Raw genomic sequence first — 19,055 nt, 5'->3', positions numbered from 1 at the left:
CCAGCTTCTGCCAGGTCCTGGCTGGGTAGCCCTGGGGCGCACTGCTCCCCTCTGGAAAACTGCTTCGAAGGCCCCTCCAAGCTCTTCCTTTGTCCCAGGAATCTATCTAGGGCCCTCCGGGGACGGGGGCTGAGCAGCACAGGCCACCAAGAGTGGGTCCCTTCCTTGAGAGATGACCTGGGCAGAAATCCCTCCTGGGGAATGTATGTGGCAGGGGGTCGGGAGGCCGAGGGCAGGTAGTAGGGGGCCAGATGGGAAAAAGATGACTTTGCCGGCCTGGGGGCAGAAATCTGAGGCCCGGTCTCTGTCCCTGCCGAGGAGGCTCTTCCCACCTCAACCTTAGGAGGTAAGTCACCCTCCACTTTGCCTCCTAGACCAAAGACTGACCTGAGAAGCCAGGGCTCAGAGCAACCCCTGCTCAGACAGGTGAGCTGGTGCCTGCAAGGCTCAGCCCTGCTCCCAACCTGAGGTTCCATGACCCTTAGAGCACCCTTTGCCCACCCCCCACCCCTGGAACCCTAGGTCCCTGCTGGACCTGTGCTCTGAGGTCACCCCTCCCCCAGGACCACCACCATCATTTACACCTCCAGATCATTGTGTGCTAATGTGTCCATAGACACACAAATCTTGATCTAGCCAGGGCCATTGGTGCTTAGGGACAGCATCTGAGGCAGATCCAAGTCACAGCCCTCGCATGGCTATAGACTGAGGGACACCCATATAATTACAGGCACAATCAGGCCATGACATGAGCACTGAGATGGCACGCAAAGATCCTAACATTGCTAAGGTGTGTGTACACACAGATCATGCACTCAGACAACACAAACAAGACATTCCCCCCTACCACTCAAATGTACACAGCAATAGTTGCCCCCATGATATTCACACAGCCATAGTACCCCATGCACACAGGCATGAACAGTCACACAGTGTGACAAGCCTGCAGACACAGGTATTGATACTTCTAGATTCCTCTCTCTCTTTCTCTCTCTCTCTCTCTCTCTCACACACACACACACACACACACACACACACAACCGGCCACTTGCTGACACTTGTGTGCAGAGACACAAGTACACATCTCCACCTCATCATGGGCAGTGGCCCCAATGTACCCAAGGGGCCAGTTTGCATTCTCAGCTGCCAAGTCACAGGCATAGACTCTCCTACACGCAGACACACAACTGCACGATGACACTTCTTAGGGTTTAGACCCAGACACACACATGCACACATTGTACACACACACAGGTGCCCACAGGCACTGCCACGCACACGGGTAGACTTGGATTTGCCCACCCCCCGGGCATACACCACGGCTCAGACAAAGCAGCAGTGGGGCGGTGGGCCCTCTGCCGGCCCCAAGCCTTGTTTGTGTCTAGCATTACCTTAGGGCCAGTGTGCCGGTCTTCCAGGTTTCCAGGAAGGTAGGGTGTTCCGTCATTTCTTCCTTTTGGGTGGTCCCTAATCCTGATGCTCCTCTGGACACCATTACACACCAAACCCATCCCCACTACCACCACCTACCTGTCCAGCCTAGCTCTACCTGGGAAATGCCTCACCTAGGGCAAAAGAGAGGGGGGAATCTGGCCGTTCCTCCTCCTCTTTGCCTGCGGGCTCTTCCAAGCATTCTCTTCCCACCCCAACTCCCACCAGGTCCTCATGGAGGCAAAGAACAGCATGGCCTCCTATAGAGATAGGAAGAAGGCCAGGGATAGCCCATCAGGCGAGACTGGTTTGGGCAGCAGCCTTCCCCACAGACTGAGCCGGAGCCCATCACTGTGGAGGCTCAACCCACTGAGACTTCTTCATACACTGGAGGCCACAGGCCGCCAGGGCCTGGGGCAAGATGGGCTGGGGGAAGAAAGACTTCCCTAGGTGCCTGTCGGGGACCAACTCCCAGCCCTCAGTGAAAGGGGTCTCTCAGCTCTGTCTTGCTCTGGCCCCCACCCCAGCCCTCAGAGGTTGCCAAGCACCCAGACACAAACCACTGGAAGCAAATTTGGGGTGTGGCCCCCCAAATTTCACAGGCTCGCTTCCCCTTCCCCTAGGACTCTGGGGTAACGAGGGAGGGAAATTGGGGAGCAGGCAGGCAGTGCCCAAGCCCAGCAGGTATTCCCCCTAGGCTTTCACCCCAGGGGCACTGCCTCTGCTCTTCAGGACAGATCCCCAATTCTCCCTCCTTCTCCCCCGCCGCCCCCCCTGCCCCCCGCGCCCCAAGCCCAGGCTCTCTCTGGCCAGGAGGGGCAGATTCTTAATTAAAGTTTTCTGGAATGCAGGGGGCTGAGCCGGGAGAGGCGGGGGTAATTGAGAGAACTGGTTTCGGTGACTCTTTATCCTCTGGCCCCTAGGACCTGCTGAGGGGCGATGGAGCCGCTTGGGAAACAAGGGGGGGTCCCCGGATCTGGGGTGCCCAGAGGGCTGTTTATTCCTCAGTGCCCCCACATCCCTGTAGCGCACCCCCTCTCACACACACACACCTCCAGGCCCGCGCCTGGGTCTCCAGCCCTATTTACGGAGCGTCTTTTGTATCCACATTTCTCGGCGGAATGCGCCCTTCCTCCTCGCCCTTTCTCCTCGGTCCTCGATTTTCCAAAAGGAACGAATTTGACATGGAGAATTGGGGTTTTGATCAAAGAACAACAAGCCCATCCCCTCCCCAACAACTACCTTTTCAAGGACCCTCACCCACACACCCCCACCGCCCTTTGCTAGAAAGGACAGACGAGCAATAAATAAAATCCGAATTCAATGCCATCGCAGAGCCGCAAAAAACCCAAAACCACATTCACTTCGCGGGCCAGAGAAATCGAGTGTCGCCCCCACCCCCCTGATCCGGGGGGGGGGGGTCAAGGGCTCTGCGTCGGAACACGAAGGCAAGGGGCGGTGGTCTTGTGGAGCATCTGATGGGGCTTCTGCCGGCGGAGATGGGGGCGGCGGGGAAGGCACCGGGTGGTTTTGCCCATGAAGACCCCAAAATGGAGAAGAGCAGAGCCTGGGCCCGGGGGACAGCGCCGCGCTTCCAGAAACCCCGCTGCAAGCCAAAGGGGGGTCTCGGGGCTCTCAGATTGGGGCGGGGGGCGGCTTAGGGTCCATGAACGAGAACCCCGCCAGACAGGGAAAGTCGTCCAGCCTGGGCCGCCCGTGGCAAGGGAAAATGGTGATGAGCCGGGGAACCAGGAGTTCGATTTGGAAGCGACACCAGAGAGAAATCCGGGAGGGGTGGGCGGGCGGGAGACGAGGAGAAAGGCGCCCCGGCCTTGCCGCAGCCCACCCCCGCAGGCGCCCCCCGCCCCCGGGCCCGGAGGCCAGACGCGAGGCGAGCCTTACCACCAAATTGGGTAGCCGGCGAGGACCCTGGTGCCGCCGAGCAGGAGGCCGAGGAGCAGCCCGAGCAGGTGGGTCTCCATTAGGACCGACGCCGAGGGGGAAGTTTGCCCGTGACCATGAAGAGGGGGAGCGACGCCCCCAACAGTTGGAACAAAGTCCACTTGAGATTGGAAATGACTTTCGGGCTTGGCAGAAGCGCACCTCCACCCGCAGCCGCCCCCCTCGCGAGCCCAGCGTGGAGCAGCCGGGTTTGAGGATGTCAGCGAGCAGCCAATCAGCGGCCGCGGCCGAAGGTGAGAGCTGCGTCTCTAGTTCAGCCTGTCAATCACGCGCCCCGCCCGCCCGCCCGGCCCGGCTCTGCGCGGGCACCGCCAGCGCCCGGCGAACTTGGCCAAAGCTTGGGAGGCCACGCACGCGGGACCTCTGCTGGCCCGCCGCACCCGCGACCCCCAGCTAACCGGATTGGGGGAGCCAGGGCTCGGACCAAGGCGTTTTTCGAGGTGCCGTGTTGGCACCGTCACCATGGGCGACGCTTTTCTCTCGGGAGGTGACCCTTTAGCACTTGGGCCCGTGAGGAATCCATGGTGGAAACCACAGTGGGTGTTTCCAGAAGTCTCACTCCCGCGGGGCAGCCCTCAGTGACCCCCCATGGGGCGGGTGGAGAAGATACCCCTCCTGGCCTGCAGCCCCCCAGGACCCCGAGTCGGCGGGCCACTCCACCGGCCGCAGGAGGTCGCTTCCCCGGTGGCCCAGAGGCCTGCGGAAGGGTCCGCCGAGGCTCGCAGGTCTGGCTGCGGGCGGCGCCGGGGGACAGAGCCCAGTGTCATTTGAGTCTTTTGTCAGGGATCAGATCGGTATCGGGACCTCCTGGGGCCTTTGCATTTCCTGCTACTGACGCCGGCGGCCAGCTGCAACGCCTGCTCCCGGGGCCCGGTCACTTTCCCCTCCGCCGGCTCTGGTTGCGCCTACGGCCGGGTGGGCAGCGCGGGCCGCAGCCCCCTTTGGATCGCCAGGGTGGACACTTTGGGGCGAGGGAGGTGCACTAGCCGGGTAGGGAGCGTCTAGGGTGCTCGGAGGAATCCCGCTGCCCCCAGCCTCCTCTGACCCCCACTGCCCGACTCCTGGTGGAGCCCTGCCCCTTCTGCTTATTGGGGGCTCCAGCCTAGCGGAGGGGGCCAGAGCCCCCTTTTCCAAATGCATGCAAATACTTATTCTCATGGGGGGGTCCCCTCAAAAAAACCCTGGGGGTCCTTTCTCCGTAGCCGGGGACAACTGGGGGTGACTCGCCCCTGTCACCCCATAGTTCCCCGCCCCAGCCACCGGAGACAATACCCCGGGCTCGAGAGCGCTGTGGGCCTATGACCCGTAAGGGGGCTGAAGCAAGCAGGGAGCAGAGAACTAAGCGACGGCGTCCTGCTGAGACCCGGAAGGCAGGCTCTGGACGAGGTGGGGGGCGCGGTTGCAGGAAGTCCCACGCTGGGGGGCCAGACAGTCCCGGCCTTTGATCTGGGCCGCCCGAGCCCTCGGCTCGAACCCGCTGCCCTGAGGGTCCCGTGAGCCCTCCCGGCTCGGGGCTGCTGCGGGCGCGGGGTCTGGCCCCGGGGCACCAAGGGTCGGGAGAGCCGCCCGGGCTTGTCACGGCTTCTGCCGCGTTCCTAGCCCGGTGCTCGGCTGGAGGGGGCGGAGAGGGGAGAGATGAAAGTGAGGAGGGAAGGGGAGAAAAAGGAGAGAGAGTGGGGAGAAGGGGGAGGGAGCCGAGAAGCCAGAAGGAGAAAGGGCGAGGAGGGTCCGAGCAGCTGCCCAGAGACCCCACATCACCCCCACTCCCCTGCCCCGGCCAACGCAGCGGAGGCGGGGCCCTGAGAGGTGCCCCTATCCCATCTGACTCTGGGCGCCCCGTTTCTGATTCCCTGGAGGTCGCAGTGGGTGAGCCCCAGCGAGGCCGTCCACCCACCCGTCGGGGCAGGGAGTCCTGAGCCCAGCCCCTCGCAGCTGGTGTGCGCAGCGCAAGCTCAAACCCTGCGGGGCTCCATCTCCCTGGGGTGGGGGAGCTGCCTTCCCTGGCCACTAAGACACAACTGTGGGGTGTGTGGCCCGGGAGAGGCTGGTCTTGGGGTCACTGGGGGGGGGGCTCCAAGATTCCACAGGTGCCAGTTCTAGAGGTGGGGATACAGGGGCCCCCGTGCCTGCGGGTAGCCGTGGCCCTGGGCTGCAGTGGGCAAGACAGGCCCCTTCCGGAAGGTTCCCGTGGCCCCGTGCCTCTTGCAGGCAGCCCGCGAGCCTCCGGGGTCTGGGGCCGAGCGCGTCGGGCCCAGAATGAAGGAGAGAGATGGGAGAAAGGCCAGGGAACCCAAGTGGCCAGGAGGGTGGGTTTCCGCAGCCTTGCTGGCCTCCCGAGCCCGCCGCGCACCCGAGCGCGGAGGGGAGGGCGGGGTGCGAGCCGGTGGAGACCGGCTCCGCGCGCCGGAGGCGGCGGCGGGGATTTCCCCCCACTTGAAAGCCCCCAGATTGGGGCGGGGGAGACGGGGGGGATTCCAGAGCCCGGGCCTCCCCCGCTCCAGGTGCCTTCCTTCAGCACAGACTTCATTCCCTTCCTCCTGCCCGCCCGGCACCCCGACTCTCACAAGACACCCCGGGCCCCCGGGAGGGTGGGCTGCACTTGGAGGGGGAAAGGGTGGAAGTTACAGCGAGGGTGGGCTCCTGCGGCGAGGTGACCCTCGGCCTCCGCCCTGAACCGGACCGTTCTTCCCAGAAGGCTGGGACCCTGGGCGGACCCCTTACCACCCCACCCCCACGCCTCCAACAGCCAGGAGGGGCCTTTGATGTGCGCCTTTTGTGGGGAGCGGGGCCACGGTTCCGGCCGCCTAGGCTCCACCGAGACAAAGGAGCCAGCGCCAGACCCCCGCCCGCAGGGGGCTGCCCGTCTGTCGCTGGGAGATGGGAGGAAATCTCTCCTCTGGGCGCAGTGGGGTTTGGTGTCTGTTGGGAACGCGCCTGGGGACGGCGGCGGCTCTCGGGCTGAGCACCTAGGGCTGCCTGGGAGGCTGGAGAGAGCGGAAAAGGTGCGGGGGGTGGGGGGGGCGGCGGGGAGGAACAGCCAGTGCAAAGGCTCAGAGGCCTAGACCTTTAGATCCATGGAGAGAAGTGGGGCGTGGGGGTGGCACTGTCTCCTAAGAGCTAGAGGGGCTGCAGCACCGCTTTAAGCGAATTCCCTGAGCAGGCCACTAGGAAACTGAACATCTGGCATCAGGGAGGGGCAGCCTGGAAGGATGGGCAGCATCGCTGGGGTGGTGGGTGCAGGGGTTGATTGGACAAGAGTTGGGTTTTTAAAAAAATAAAACCAAAAAACAGGGTTCAGCCCAGCTGGCTGGCAAGGAAGCAGTGTCTTCCTGATGTTGATCCCCAAGTGAAAGCTCGGCCTATTGGGGGGGCCACAGGATCCCTGGTGGCCTAGTGGTAACGCTAACTGCAAGGTCAGCAGTTTGAAACCACCAGCTGCTGCTCCAAGGGAGCCTTCTACTCCCATGAAGAGTTCCCATCTCAGAAACTCACAGGGACGGTTCTACCCTGTCCTAGGGGGTCACTATGGGTCAGCAGCCACTTGTTGGCAGCTCTTTTGAGAAGAGATGTGAATGCCAAGGGAACAAAAGGGCACACAGTCAGTCCTGCACCCTCTCCCCACCTCCGTGCGCCCCCTGGTGTGGGTGCTGATAGTAAGTCTTAATCGGCAGGCAGAGCAAGGTCGTCGCCCCAGCCAGCCTGGGTTTGCTGTCCAGCAACCCAGATCTTCAGCAATCCTGGTTCAGTACACTCAGAGCAACCCAATAGGACAGGGTCTACCGCCCCTGTAAGTTTCCAAGACGATAATTCTTGACGAAACCAGCTCCCCAGGGGCAATTTGGAAAGTGTTTGATTTGGAGTCTGAGTCCTTTTGAAGAGAGGGGACAGCAGTGACCCCCCGGGTTATGATACGAGTTGTCAGCATTAAATGAAAAGACACGGACAGATGCCAGCTCCAGGATGGTGAATAATTAACTACTGGGCTTCTTTCTTCTCCTTTGGAACTTCCCTCCAATATCTCCTGGTCCAGCTATCATCACCCCAGAGGTGCGTGCCTGGGAACCTTCTCCAGGCGCAGAGACATCAGAGAGGCCCAGCTGACGTTCCAACCGGAGACCTGGCCCAGAATCCTCCACTAACTGCTTTCCATCCTGCCCTCTTGGACCCTTATTCCACTTTATTTTTCTGCACAGCCCTAAACACTGACATTGTTGTTTGTTGCTAGGTGCTGCCGAGTCTGTTCCAACTCGGAACACAACACTGCCCGGACCTGGGCCATCCTCACGATTGTTATATTTGAGCTCATTGTGGCAGCCGCAGTGTCAATCCGTCTCCTTGGTGATCTTCCTCTTTTTCGATGACCCTTCACTGTATCTATCACGCATGATGTCCCTTTCCCCAGGGCCTGGTCTCTTCGGATAACGTGTCCCAAATCCCTGAGATGAAATCTCACCGGGCTCACTTCTAAGGGGCATCCTGATGGTACTGCTTCCAACACAGATTTGCTTGTTCTCGGGCAGTCCATCGTACGTTTGATATTCTTCGACAGCACTATCATTCAAATGCATGAATTCTTATGTGGCCTTCCGTATCCATTGTCCCACTCTCACATGCATACCAGGTGATTGAAAATACCGTGGCTTGGGGCAAACACACCTTAGTCTTCCAAGTGACATCCTTGCTCATCCACACATTAGAGAGGTCTTGAGCAGCAGCTTTGCCCCCAGTACGGGGAGACGTTTGATTCCTTGACAGCTGCTTCCGTAAACATTGGCTGTGGAGCCCAGCAAAATAAAATCCTTGGGAATTTCAGTATTTTCTCTGATTATCATGATGTTGTCAACTGGCCCAGTTGTGAGGATTTTTCTTTGAACACTGATTTATAATCTATACTGAAGGCTTCAGTCCTTAATCTTCATTAGCAAGGTGGTGTCATCTGCAGATCACAGGTCCTTCATAAGGCTTCCTCTAATCCTGATGCAATTCCCCACCCCCCTCCATATAATCCAGCTTCTCGGATGATTTGCTTGGCATATAGATTTTTTTAATTTAAAAATCATTTTCTTGGGGGCTCTTACAGCTCTTATAACAGCGGTTCTCAATCTGTGGGTCTGGACCCCTTTGGGAATGGCATAGCCCTTTCACAGGGATCGCCTAAGACCATCAGAAAACAATGGTCTTCGGAACAGAGTGGTGTCTGTCAAAGGGAACTGTCATGGGACCTCTGGCTCGTCTTCTTTCAGTTCTTGAAGACTGAGCATAAGCTTTCTTTCCGCTTCATTTTTAGTTTCCTGGATGTATAATTTACATCTCATGCAGTTCAATCATCTTGATGTGTCAAGAAGACTTATGCCACCTAAACCTTTCTCCTTAAGGGAACCAACCTTTTTGGAATGGGAGAGTCCGCTTCCAAAGACCAAGGTCACGCAGCTCATCTCAAATGGAGTGGCCCCACCATTTTCTAAGATGGGACTGCCTATCTATCAGTAAGCACTGACTTCTGACCAAGATATTGACTTAAAATTTCCCCTCACTGACTTGAAGATGTGCTCGGGGAAGCATGAGGTCTCTAGGTGATAAGCATGTGGTCTCTGGGTATTACGAAAAAACAAGTTTTAACTGGGTTGATCTGACTGTATACAACACCAGGTGATCAGCCGTTAGGTAACCAACTGCTTTGTGAGTAAAATAAAAGAATCCGTGAGAGCTGACTTGGGGACCCTGAATAGACAAAGACTTGAAAAGGGAGGGGCAGAAGGACCAACCTTGAAGGACCCCTAATGTAGAACAGCTCTAGAATCGTGTCTAGAGAAGAAAGTGTAATAGTAGTGACTGGGGCTGGGAAGTGGGAGGTGAGGAGGGGGCAGAATCTCTGTTTAGGAAGCTCTAAGTATCTGTTGATGATGATGAAGAACTTGGCAGCGGGCACTGGCATGGCTGCATGGCATGGCTAAGGTCCCGAGTGTGGCTGAATTGTGTATATATAAATGGTAACAGATACACACTGCAACAGCCACGTGTGTAGGCAGCATTGCTGAGGTGCAGGGTCGGAGCGATGGAGCTGTGGCGCTCAGCCCAACACGAGTCAACACCACCACTGCCAACGATGTGATGACGTAGGGGCTGGATATTCGAGATGACTCTCTTCTTTTAGCCCCTAGCTTCGCATTGATGTTGGCATACTGTCGCAAAATGTAACAATGTAGCTTACTGCTGTTATATTAAGACTGTTATCCATGCTACCCCCATGCTTTGACACAAAATTTCATTTATTGGTAATTAGAAACAAATATTTCACCACATATAATTACATATTGTTTTGTGACTAATCACTATACTTGATGTTCAATTTGTAACAATGAAAAGACATTCCGCCTATCAGATATTTGCCTGACCATAACAGTAGCAAAATGACAGTTACAAAGCAGCAATGAAAATAGTGTTATGGTTGGGGGGGGTCACCACATGAGGAACAGTATGAAAGGGTCGCAGGTGGCATTAGCAAGGTTCAGAACCACCCATCCAACAATTGTATCAGTCATATCTGTGCACATGTGGCCATCATTTTCCTTCTCCCTGAGCCCTTGGCACATGTAGATTGAATAAGTATGGTGAGACACTACAACCCTGACAGGAACCGTTCCCGATTTTAAGCCACGCGCGATTCCCTTGTCCTGTCCGTGTAACAGGAGCTGTCTCACAAACTCACAGGGGGCACTTCTACCCTCCTCTACGGGGTGGCTGTGAGTCAGCACCGACTCGACAGTAGTGAGGTTTGTGTCCTTGTAATTGCCTGTGGGCCCAGGTACAGGTTTGGCATGCGCACAATGAAGCAGTCTAGATATGACTGGAGAAGAGCTGCCTCCTCAAGGTGAAATGGACGAGCATGGGGCGGATGAAGGAACGCTGTCACGACCTCCCTATGCTGATTAGGCTCGCCTCAAAATGAGACGAAACAGCTGCCACCTTGACATTCAATGAGAGTGAGACCTGTGAATGCCCAAACCTGTGGGAGTGGGAAACCTGTCAGAGAAGGAAAACCCAAGTATTTTCTACCAAAATGAGCCGTTGGAAGGTGCAAAGCTTGCACCCTGTCGCAGGCAGCACACTGGCGAGACCTGGGAAAAGGAGACAGCCTGGTCATGGTCCAGCTGCCACCGGTGTGTATTTACACCTATCGCTATGGAGACGCATACCCACTGCCGCCACCCTGGGACAGAGCAGAATTGCCCCAGAGGGTCTTGAAGGCAGTCGGTCGTGTCTATGGAAGCTGGCTGCCCAATCTTGTTCTCTCAGAGCTGCTGGTAGGTTCAAACCACCGACCTTATGGTTAGCGGCCGAGTGGTTAGCCAATGCTCCACCAGGGCTGTTAATATGGCAGATAGCATATATCAAATATAGCCGTACTGTTGCTCACTTGGAAGTTGACTTTTTCCTCTTTTAGATTCTAAAACTCAGTGAGTTCTGAACCCCCCACACCTACAACAGTGTCTGGCACCTCAAATTGTTATCTGCTGCCTAATTGGCTCCGGCTTCTGGTGACCTCGTGTCTGGCAGGTGAAACGCTGTGCTGTCCTGGGCCATCTTCATGATGGGCTGTAATTGTGAGTCCGTCCTGGTGATCTGTCTGTCTGTCGCTCTCTGCTGGCTGTTGCGTTGCTAGGATGCTGGTAGCCAGGCAGCTGGTATTTCACATACTCACAGGTTCACCCTTGGTGGGCGGGGGTCATTCGAAGGGAGCTTCCAGAGGAAGACTAACTTTTCCACTTGCAAACGTTGGATTAGAAGACTGGCCCATAGTAAACATGGTTGGTGGCTGACTGAGGGAGGGAAGAGGAGCGTGAGGTCTTAGACAGCAGGAGCCCAGCCACATGTTTGGGTGCATTATGGCATTACAGGGGTCCGTATCCACCCCTTCTTGAGGAGATTGTGACCCTGAGAAGTCTCAGCCCTACCCTGTTTTCTGGCTCCTGCTGCCCACTCAGATGACCCCTCTAGTGAGATGAGGTCAGGGGTTGGCTCCCTGAGGGAAGTCGATGTCACACAAGTCTCTCGGGGACTTGGGGCCTCTCTTGCTGTCTTTCTCCATGTCCCTCTACCCCCCTTTTCCTCCCGCTCTTCCACCTCTGTAACGTTCTTCCACCCCATGTAGCCTGCCTCCCTAGCCCTCGTAGGCTGGTCTGCCCAAGGCATTGAGGGTGCTAGCTCATTGTAAAGCTAGTTCCCGGCTGGGGGTGATTCCATCTGAAGAGGGGGAACAGGACCCGTCCGTGGCCAACTGCGTGTAATTCCTCTCATTCGAACTTTGGCTTCTGGGTGTTTCTTCCGCTCTGCTGTGTGTGACACTTAGCCAGGCGGGGAGCGGCAAGGAGCAAGAATACCATGCCAGGGGCCATGCAGGGGTGCTCAGAACCCTCCCACTGCGGGCAAAGCCAGAGCAGGACCCCAGGTGTGTGTGGGGGGTGCTACGTGTACTAGGCCACACCCCACTCCTGCACCCAGGAGGTGCCCTAAGCTTGTGCTGTCTGACTACTTCATTCAGGCCCCCTTCTCCGAGCATGAGCGGCACCAAGGCAGGGTGAAGCTTGGCGCGCAAGGTTCGGGCCTGCACGGAGCTTGCAGAAGGGCACAGAAACGCTTCCAGGCTCTGGACACTTCTTCCCATCGGACACACTAGGGAGTCTGGGTGAAACAAGCCTAACAGTATCCTTGGTGCAGAAACTCCCGGCCCAGCCCCTGTCTGTGCCCTCTGGACTCTGCCAGCCAGGTCTCTTCCTCACAGACCACGGGCAGCCTGTGGGCACTGCTGGAAGGTCAGGATGGGCCCAGCTGTTGGCTCTGGGCCCTGGGAACCAGCACACATGGATGAGGGCCCAGTGGGCTGGCAGTGGGTCCGAGCTGCATCACCAGCAGGTGCCCAGGAGCAGGTGGCTTGGCTGGCACAGGTGTGCCCGGCCCTTGGCCAGACCAGGAGCCCCTGCTAAGGGCATCTCCTTTATCCCTTCACCTCGGCTTCTGGGTAAGACCCGAATAAGGCTTCTCCTGCCTGACAGGGAGACTGTGTCTGAGGGCATCCTCAGAGCCTGTGTGACCATCACCCCTTGGACCCCAGCTCTGTCTCTTACTGTGTGACACCAGCCAACCACGTAACCACTCTGAGTCTGTTTCCTCACCTGCGAGATGGGAATAACAGAAATCCCCCCTCAGAGGGCTATTGCCACTGCCGTGGAGTGAAGTCAGTGCAGTGACAAGTGGCACAGGGACCCGTTTGGAATTGGTAAGCAGCATCTGTGCCATGCCTTCCTGGCAGCCAGCTGCTTGTCTTTAAGCCTCTGGGGCCAAGGGCCTCTCTTTAGGTTGGAGTGGCTGGCACACTCCCTAGGAGCCCAGGTGGAGTCGTGGTTATGGGTTGGGCTGTGATCCATGTAGTCAGCAGTTCAAAACCAGCAGCTGCTCCATGGATGAAGGGTTAGGCTTTCTACTCCCGTCAGCAGTGACAGTGTAGCAGTGAGTTATGTTTGTTTGTTTGTTTGTTTGTTTGTTTGAGCACACACTAGGCCCCCTGGTGGCACTGTCAAAGAAGCATCCGACTGCCAACTGCCAAGTCAGTGGTTCAAACTCGTGGGCTGATCCACAAAAGAGAGATGAGGCTGGCTGCCTCCTGTGCAGCTAGCTCAGAAACCCCGTACAGGCTCACTGAGTTGGAATGGACTCAGTGGGGGTGGGGGGTGGAATATGTGTGTGTCGCACACATTACTGGTGGCCTCTTCCATGCAAGTGACAGGCTCCCCAATTTGTTGGGATCCACCCCTCCCCCACCCAGCTCAGAGATCCGTCTGGTTGGGTTTAAGGCTTTAAGCCAATCTTGGGGCTTCATCTCCTTGCCAGGACCACCCTAAGGGTACGTTGGTGGTTCCGTTTAGGCCTGCTGGAGGAGGTGAGAGACTTTCTGAGACAAGTGTTTGAGGCTCACCGCCGGAGATGGAGATGGGCCTGTTTTCCTGTGGTGGGATGTCTGTTTCTGGTTGGGATGTCCGGAGCAGCAGCAGCTGTTCCGTGACTCCGAGGGAAGCTTCCTGAAGATGCGGCTTACCATGGAGGAAGACCAAGCAAAGTGAGAGAGGGAAACTGACACCGGAGGAGTCCTGCCTCCAAACTGCTAGCGCTGTGAAACAAACGTATCCTTGATGCTTGGGCCATCTGGAGCGGCTGCTTGTAGCCAAAGACCTTGATCATGGCCCACCGCGTCGGTCACAGGGTGGGACAGTAAGTGTTGCTGGCTGATTGACCCACACACTGAGTTGTTTTGCTTTAAGGCCTGTGAGCCTTAGGGCCTCTTGAGCTCAGTTTGGGGGTTGAGTCTGGGTAGGGGCAAGGTTGCAGTCGGAGCCAATCCGGGGACAAGGGGGGACAGCAACAAGGGGGCAGGTATCTGGTTGGGGTAAAACTCACAATTCATCCAGAACAGAGTTCCGTCTGGGGATGAACTCTACCATCTCCGTAAGATCTCCTGATCACTAGTGGATACAGAGTTTGGGGGTGGAGGGGTGGCGGGAGGGGGTGATAATAAACGTCTGGGAGTAGATCACGATGATGGTCGCCTAGCTTGCTGAGCATCAGGAAGGCTGTACAAGGAGGGCTTTTATGGAATGTATAAGTCACTTAGGAATTTTAAAAAACCAGAAGCTGCTGCTCAATGGGTGCCGCCTGTGTCCACTCTCTCGACTACCTATGATCTCAGCCCTCCGTTCCCCAGGCTGCCTCTTCAGGGGCTCTGAGTGCAGGGAGAAGCACCCCTCATCCTGTCACTGGTAGGGGGTGTCTGGGGAAGAGCTGGCCTCGAAACAGAGAACTGTGTTTGCACCACCCATCTTGAGGCCTCCGTGCCAGCCTCACCCTTTGACCCAAGGGAACAGTACCTCTTGGGGAAGGCTTGGTCCCCACTGGCCAAATGGAGGGGGAGCTGAAGTGATACTGTGGGCTGCATGGGGGGGGCGGGGAGGGCTCTGCCAGGGGACAGAAGACTGGCAAGCCCTGGCTCCCCCACTTCTTAGCCGTGACTTGCCACAATCTTTAGATTATCCCAGGCTGCTTCCTTCAGGAGCCCAGAGTGGTGCCGTGGTTAGGCTCTCGGCTGCTGACACAAAGGACAGTAGTGGGAACCGCCCAGTGGCTCTGAGGAAGAAAGGCCTGGAAAACTGACCTCATCAAGATTAGAAACAAACAAACAAAGAGCTCAAAACACACAATGCCCCCACTCAATTCATGATTTTTAAAAAATTTAATTAAAATTAAAACCACTAAGACCCATTGCCATCTAATCGATTCTGACTCATGAGGTGTTTTGGAGATTGTCAATCTTTAAGGCCACAGACAGCCTCATCTTTCTTCCAAGGAGCAGCTGGTGGGTTTGAACTGTGGACCTTGTGGTTAGAGGCCAATGCCTAACCATCGGCTCCACCAGAACTCCTTCCAGAAGGACTGCAGCCTAGAAAATCCTATGGGGGGAGTTTTACAGTATCACATGAGATGGATATGAACCTAAAATCAACTCGACAGCACCCAGTTTACAAAATATGTGGCAAAATCCTGGCCTGACTGTATGACTGGGGACTGATAGTGGACCTGAAGCGAAGAAAGCTTCCTTCCTCGGCATTTCATCCTGCCTGGACCACCCCCAGGTCTCTTTTGCTTTTTGCTCTGAACCCACAGATAGGACCGGTTAAGATGAGAAATCACATTTTTCCAAGTAAGCCCCACATAAAAATTCATAACCAAAAGGTCTTTTCTCTCTTCCTTTCTTTTCTGTTCCAGAATTTAAGGAAGTCTGAAATATTCGCTTGGCAGGTTGGAATTGCGAGGGCTTTGTCCAGCATGGACGGGACGGAGTTAGATGGGATGCCCACGTGGTGTTAGACAGCTCTGCTGGCCACAGTGGGAAGTACCCTTCTCTGTCCACCCCTCTGTGTGCCGTCCGGGGGGAAGTCTGTTTGGCTTGGAGGTGACTGGACACCTCTCCAGTGTCCCTTCCAGATAAAGAGAGAAGGTCCCATGGCAGGAGGCTTTGGGGCCCTCGTACCTGCATTGTTGGAAATCATAGGATGGAAGTTTCCTTTTTTCACTGATGCTATTCAGAACAGAGAGAGCAAACCCACTTAAAGATGGGGTGAAGGAAGCACCGGGCCAGGCTACCCGTGGAAATGCCTTCAGGGGACACAGAAATGCCCAGAGACTGGACCACACAGGGATGCACGGACAACAGGACGGAGGGCTTGTTGTTGGCGGAGCCCTATGAGTGCCAGCCTGAGTGGCAGGGCACTTCCCTGGTGGCCGGCACCTGCTGGTTGGCCAGGGCCCCTGGGGAGACTGGGCTGGGGCTGACAGGACGTGTAAGTCGCATCCACAAGCCACACGCTGGGGTTCACCCGAGCATCATCCCTGCCTCAGGTAACAGGTACAAAGTTAGGGGTCCCCTATCCAGCCTTAGAGGTATAGTGGGTACGAGCTGGGCTGCTAACCACAAGGTCAGCAATTCAAAACCACCAGCCACTCCGTGGGGGAAAGATGATAGCTTCTATTCCCATGAAGAGTTTCAGTCTGGGAAACTCACGGGGGCAGTTCTACGATGTCTTATAGGATCACTACAGCTCAGCATAGACTTCACGGCAGTGAGAATTTTGAGTAATCCAGCCTTATGAATGACAGAGAGGCCCAGTACCAGGCCTCTGTGACCCAGATCCTAAGGTGCTGGGCAGATGGGGAGGGAGAGGGCTTAGCTGCTCCCTGGCAGTCCCAAGGGGCAGGGCAGGACCTTGAACCTCCTTCAGTCCAGACCTCAAGAGGATTTCTGGGTAGGGGAGAGGGGCTGGCTCATAGTCAGACACCTCTGGGACACGGTTGCTGAGGCAGGCCGATTAGGGACCCCAGATGTGCTAGTAGTGTAAAAGAACCGGGGACTGGGGACAGGCAAACAGGGGTCCAGCCCCACCGTTTTGTTTCCCTGGCTGGCTCTGTGTCCCTAGAGGAAACCCTCTGAGGTCCAGTGACCACAGAGACTCAGGAGGAGGCCTTCCGGTCCTGCTCTCACTGATGGGGTGGCCTGCCCCCTGTGACCCCCAATGCTCACCCCCACCCCCTTTGTGCCCTGACCCCTTCCAGAGCAGCCAGGGCCCGGGGCTGGTCCTGCTAGTTTCAGGCTTGTTCTTGTCCAGCTCCTAGGCCCTCACAGCAGGACTGGGCAGTGCTCCAGATCACCATTGGCAGGGTAGACACTGAGGAAAGGAGGGAGAGAAGGCAGAGGTGCCCTGGCAGGGTGGGGGTGTCTCTGTGGCTGCCCTTCTGTGCTCCTTGCCAACTTGAGTTTAAGCCTTGGTTCTGAACACAAAGCCTTTCCTCTGGGGGCTCGACCTCTGGGAGCCCCCACCCACAGGGCCTGCAGAGCTGCCTGGAGGAAACTGACCCCCAAGGGCCTGGCTGTTGGCTGTGAAGTGGCTGGGAGGGAGGGAAGTTTTAATGATAGACAACACAAGACGCTGAGGGGGAAGGAGACAGGGAGGGGGAGGGGAGGAGTGGGGGGGGTGAGAAAGAAAGACCTCCTGCCAGGCCTGTTGCCAGGAGACGGCTGGGCGGCCAGAGCCAGTCCTGCTCTTTTCACAGTTGCCTTTAAGCACCAAGAGAAAGCCCGGCTGGCCGTAAAGGGGGACGTGTGTCGCTGGGTGTGTAAGGCTAGCCTCTGCAGTTAGGGGAGCCCCTGCCCCCTGCCCCTGCAGCTCCCCAGAGAGATCCCCTCTGTCTCCAGCCCTGGGGGTTGTGGATGAAGCGCAGAGGGACTTGGGGAATTCAGTGGCCCTGGCCACTGAGGTGAAATTCACTAGCTGGGCAGAGGCTGGGGACAGGGAGGCTAGTGGACCCCCCTCCCCCACGGCATAGCAATGAAAGAGAGGTTCTGAGGGGAGCTCTGGGAAACCCTGGGAGTGTCTAGGGGTCTGGGCATCCTCAACAGGGCTGGGCTGGGTGCCGATGGGCCCCTAACGTCATTCAGGACCCCCGTCCTCATCACCAGTCCCAGGTGGGGCCGGTCAACCCTAGGCTGTGCCTTGACCCTCAGGGGTTTGTCCTTGGAACAGAAGTGGGGGGGGGGGGTCGGAGTCGGTCCCAGAGGAGCCATGGGCACAGCACACAGTGGCTCCTGACACTGAGTAGATGAGTAGATGGAGGGAGAGGTTGTTGACAAAACAAGAGCTTCAGAGCCTGCTGTCTCTGACTGGTTGCTGCCAGGTGGGATCTCAGTCAACTTCAGCCAGCCTCTGCCCAAACCCGGCCTTTCAGCCAAGGCAACCAGCTGTGATTCCTGTTGCTTCACTCATCAGTCAACTTCCAGAAGGAGCCCTTGCTTGGGATCGATCGTTGTCTGGCATGCCAGCCAGGCCCGAGCTGGTCCTACAAGTGTCTATGTCCCCTGAGCAGAAGCAGCGCATCAGGCAGGTTGAGCAAGAGCGGGCAGCAAACCCACCTCTATGTCCAGCTGCTCACCTGGCTTCTGATTCCCCTTGAGCTCTGAGCAGCAGGCAGCCCTGCTCCCCTGGTGGTGGTGGTGGGCAAGGGTGCCCTCGGAGCCCCTGGAGCAAAATGAGGGGTGTGTGTGAAAAAACTCAGAAAGCCCAATGCTAGACAGAATCAAAGACACACTGTGCCTTCCACTACCTCTCTGCCTCTGTGTCCACACGCCCGGAGGAGACTCTCCTGCACATCTGGAAATCGGGGTGCCCCAAGAAGCAGGCTGAGACTGCTCCCCAGCAATTGTGGGGCCTCCTCTCCAGGAGGTTTCTTCCCCTCCGAGTCCCTCTGCTTCTTGTTCCTGCTCAAGTTCGTTTGGCAAGTTCTCTTTGTCTCAGCTGTTGGCTGTGAAGTGGCTAGCCAGGCGAGCTCCCAGAAGGAATCTTCACGAGGTGATAACGAAAAGGGCAGACCTGCTCTCTGGCTTCTAAATCCCCAGGACGCCAGATAGGCCAAGTGGTGCCCTGGGCAGAGGGTGGTGCCTGTGGGAGGGCAGGCTGGCTGGGGAGCGCAGGCACAGTAGGTGTGTCAGGTGAGAGACAAAGTTCTGCTGGGACGCTCAGGTAAGCGGAGCTGTCCAATCGGAAGGCTGAGTGCCTGTAACAGACAAGCCCACCGCCATGGACTTTGGATTAAGAAAAAGATCAGGGGCTCGAAGAAGCAGTCACTTGTAGCAGGCTGTACTTAGTCACTCCTGCCCAGGTCTGCCTCCTTGCACCCCACTCTTCCACCAGGGTCCCTCGCCCACCCAGGGGAATCTGGTTTAACCCCTCCCCCCCCAACTCGGCACCCCTGTGATTCCCTGAGCCTTTGCTTGTTCCTCCCAGGTTTCTCCCTGCCCATGCCTTCCTCTTGTCTGCGACTGACATATGAGGGGAAGACTTGTGGGGACAAGATACTCCAGAAGGCACTGGACTCCAGAAGTATTTCCCCAAATGATGAGCTTACCTGTCAGCACCCCGACAAACCCCCAGCAGCACCAACCCCCTGAGGCCGGCCTGGAGGTGCTCGCGCTCATAAGAGTTCATTTCTTGGGCCCACACCCACCTCCCCTCCTGGCCTCCCCTGGCTGGCAGGCCCCATAGTCAGTGTAGTGGTTTCTGACA

The 19,055-nt window shown here is 57.1% G+C and overlaps 1 protein-coding gene across 1 annotated transcript in view; it reads right to left on the bottom strand.

The window, feature by feature from the left end:
* WNT3 (Wnt family member 3) overlaps positions 1–3,413 on the bottom strand; it is a 47,350-nt gene extending 43,937 nt beyond the window's left edge. Inside the window, exon 1 of the mRNA XM_075559401.1 lies at positions 3,334–3,413. Coding sequence (XP_075415516.1) covers positions 3,334–3,413 — 80 coding nt within the window. The remainder of the gene's footprint in view (positions 1–3,333) is intronic.
* Positions 3,414–19,055: the final 15,642 nt, after the last annotated feature.

The sequence above is a fragment of the Tenrec ecaudatus genome, chromosome 10 (assembly GCF_050624435.1).
Source record: "Tenrec ecaudatus isolate mTenEca1 chromosome 10, mTenEca1.hap1, whole genome shotgun sequence".
In the NCBI taxonomy this organism is placed as follows: domain Eukaryota; kingdom Metazoa; phylum Chordata; class Mammalia; order Afrosoricida; family Tenrecidae; genus Tenrec; species Tenrec ecaudatus.
Note: the sequence above shows the minus strand (reverse complement) of the source record. Positions and strands in the feature narration are given on the sequence as shown.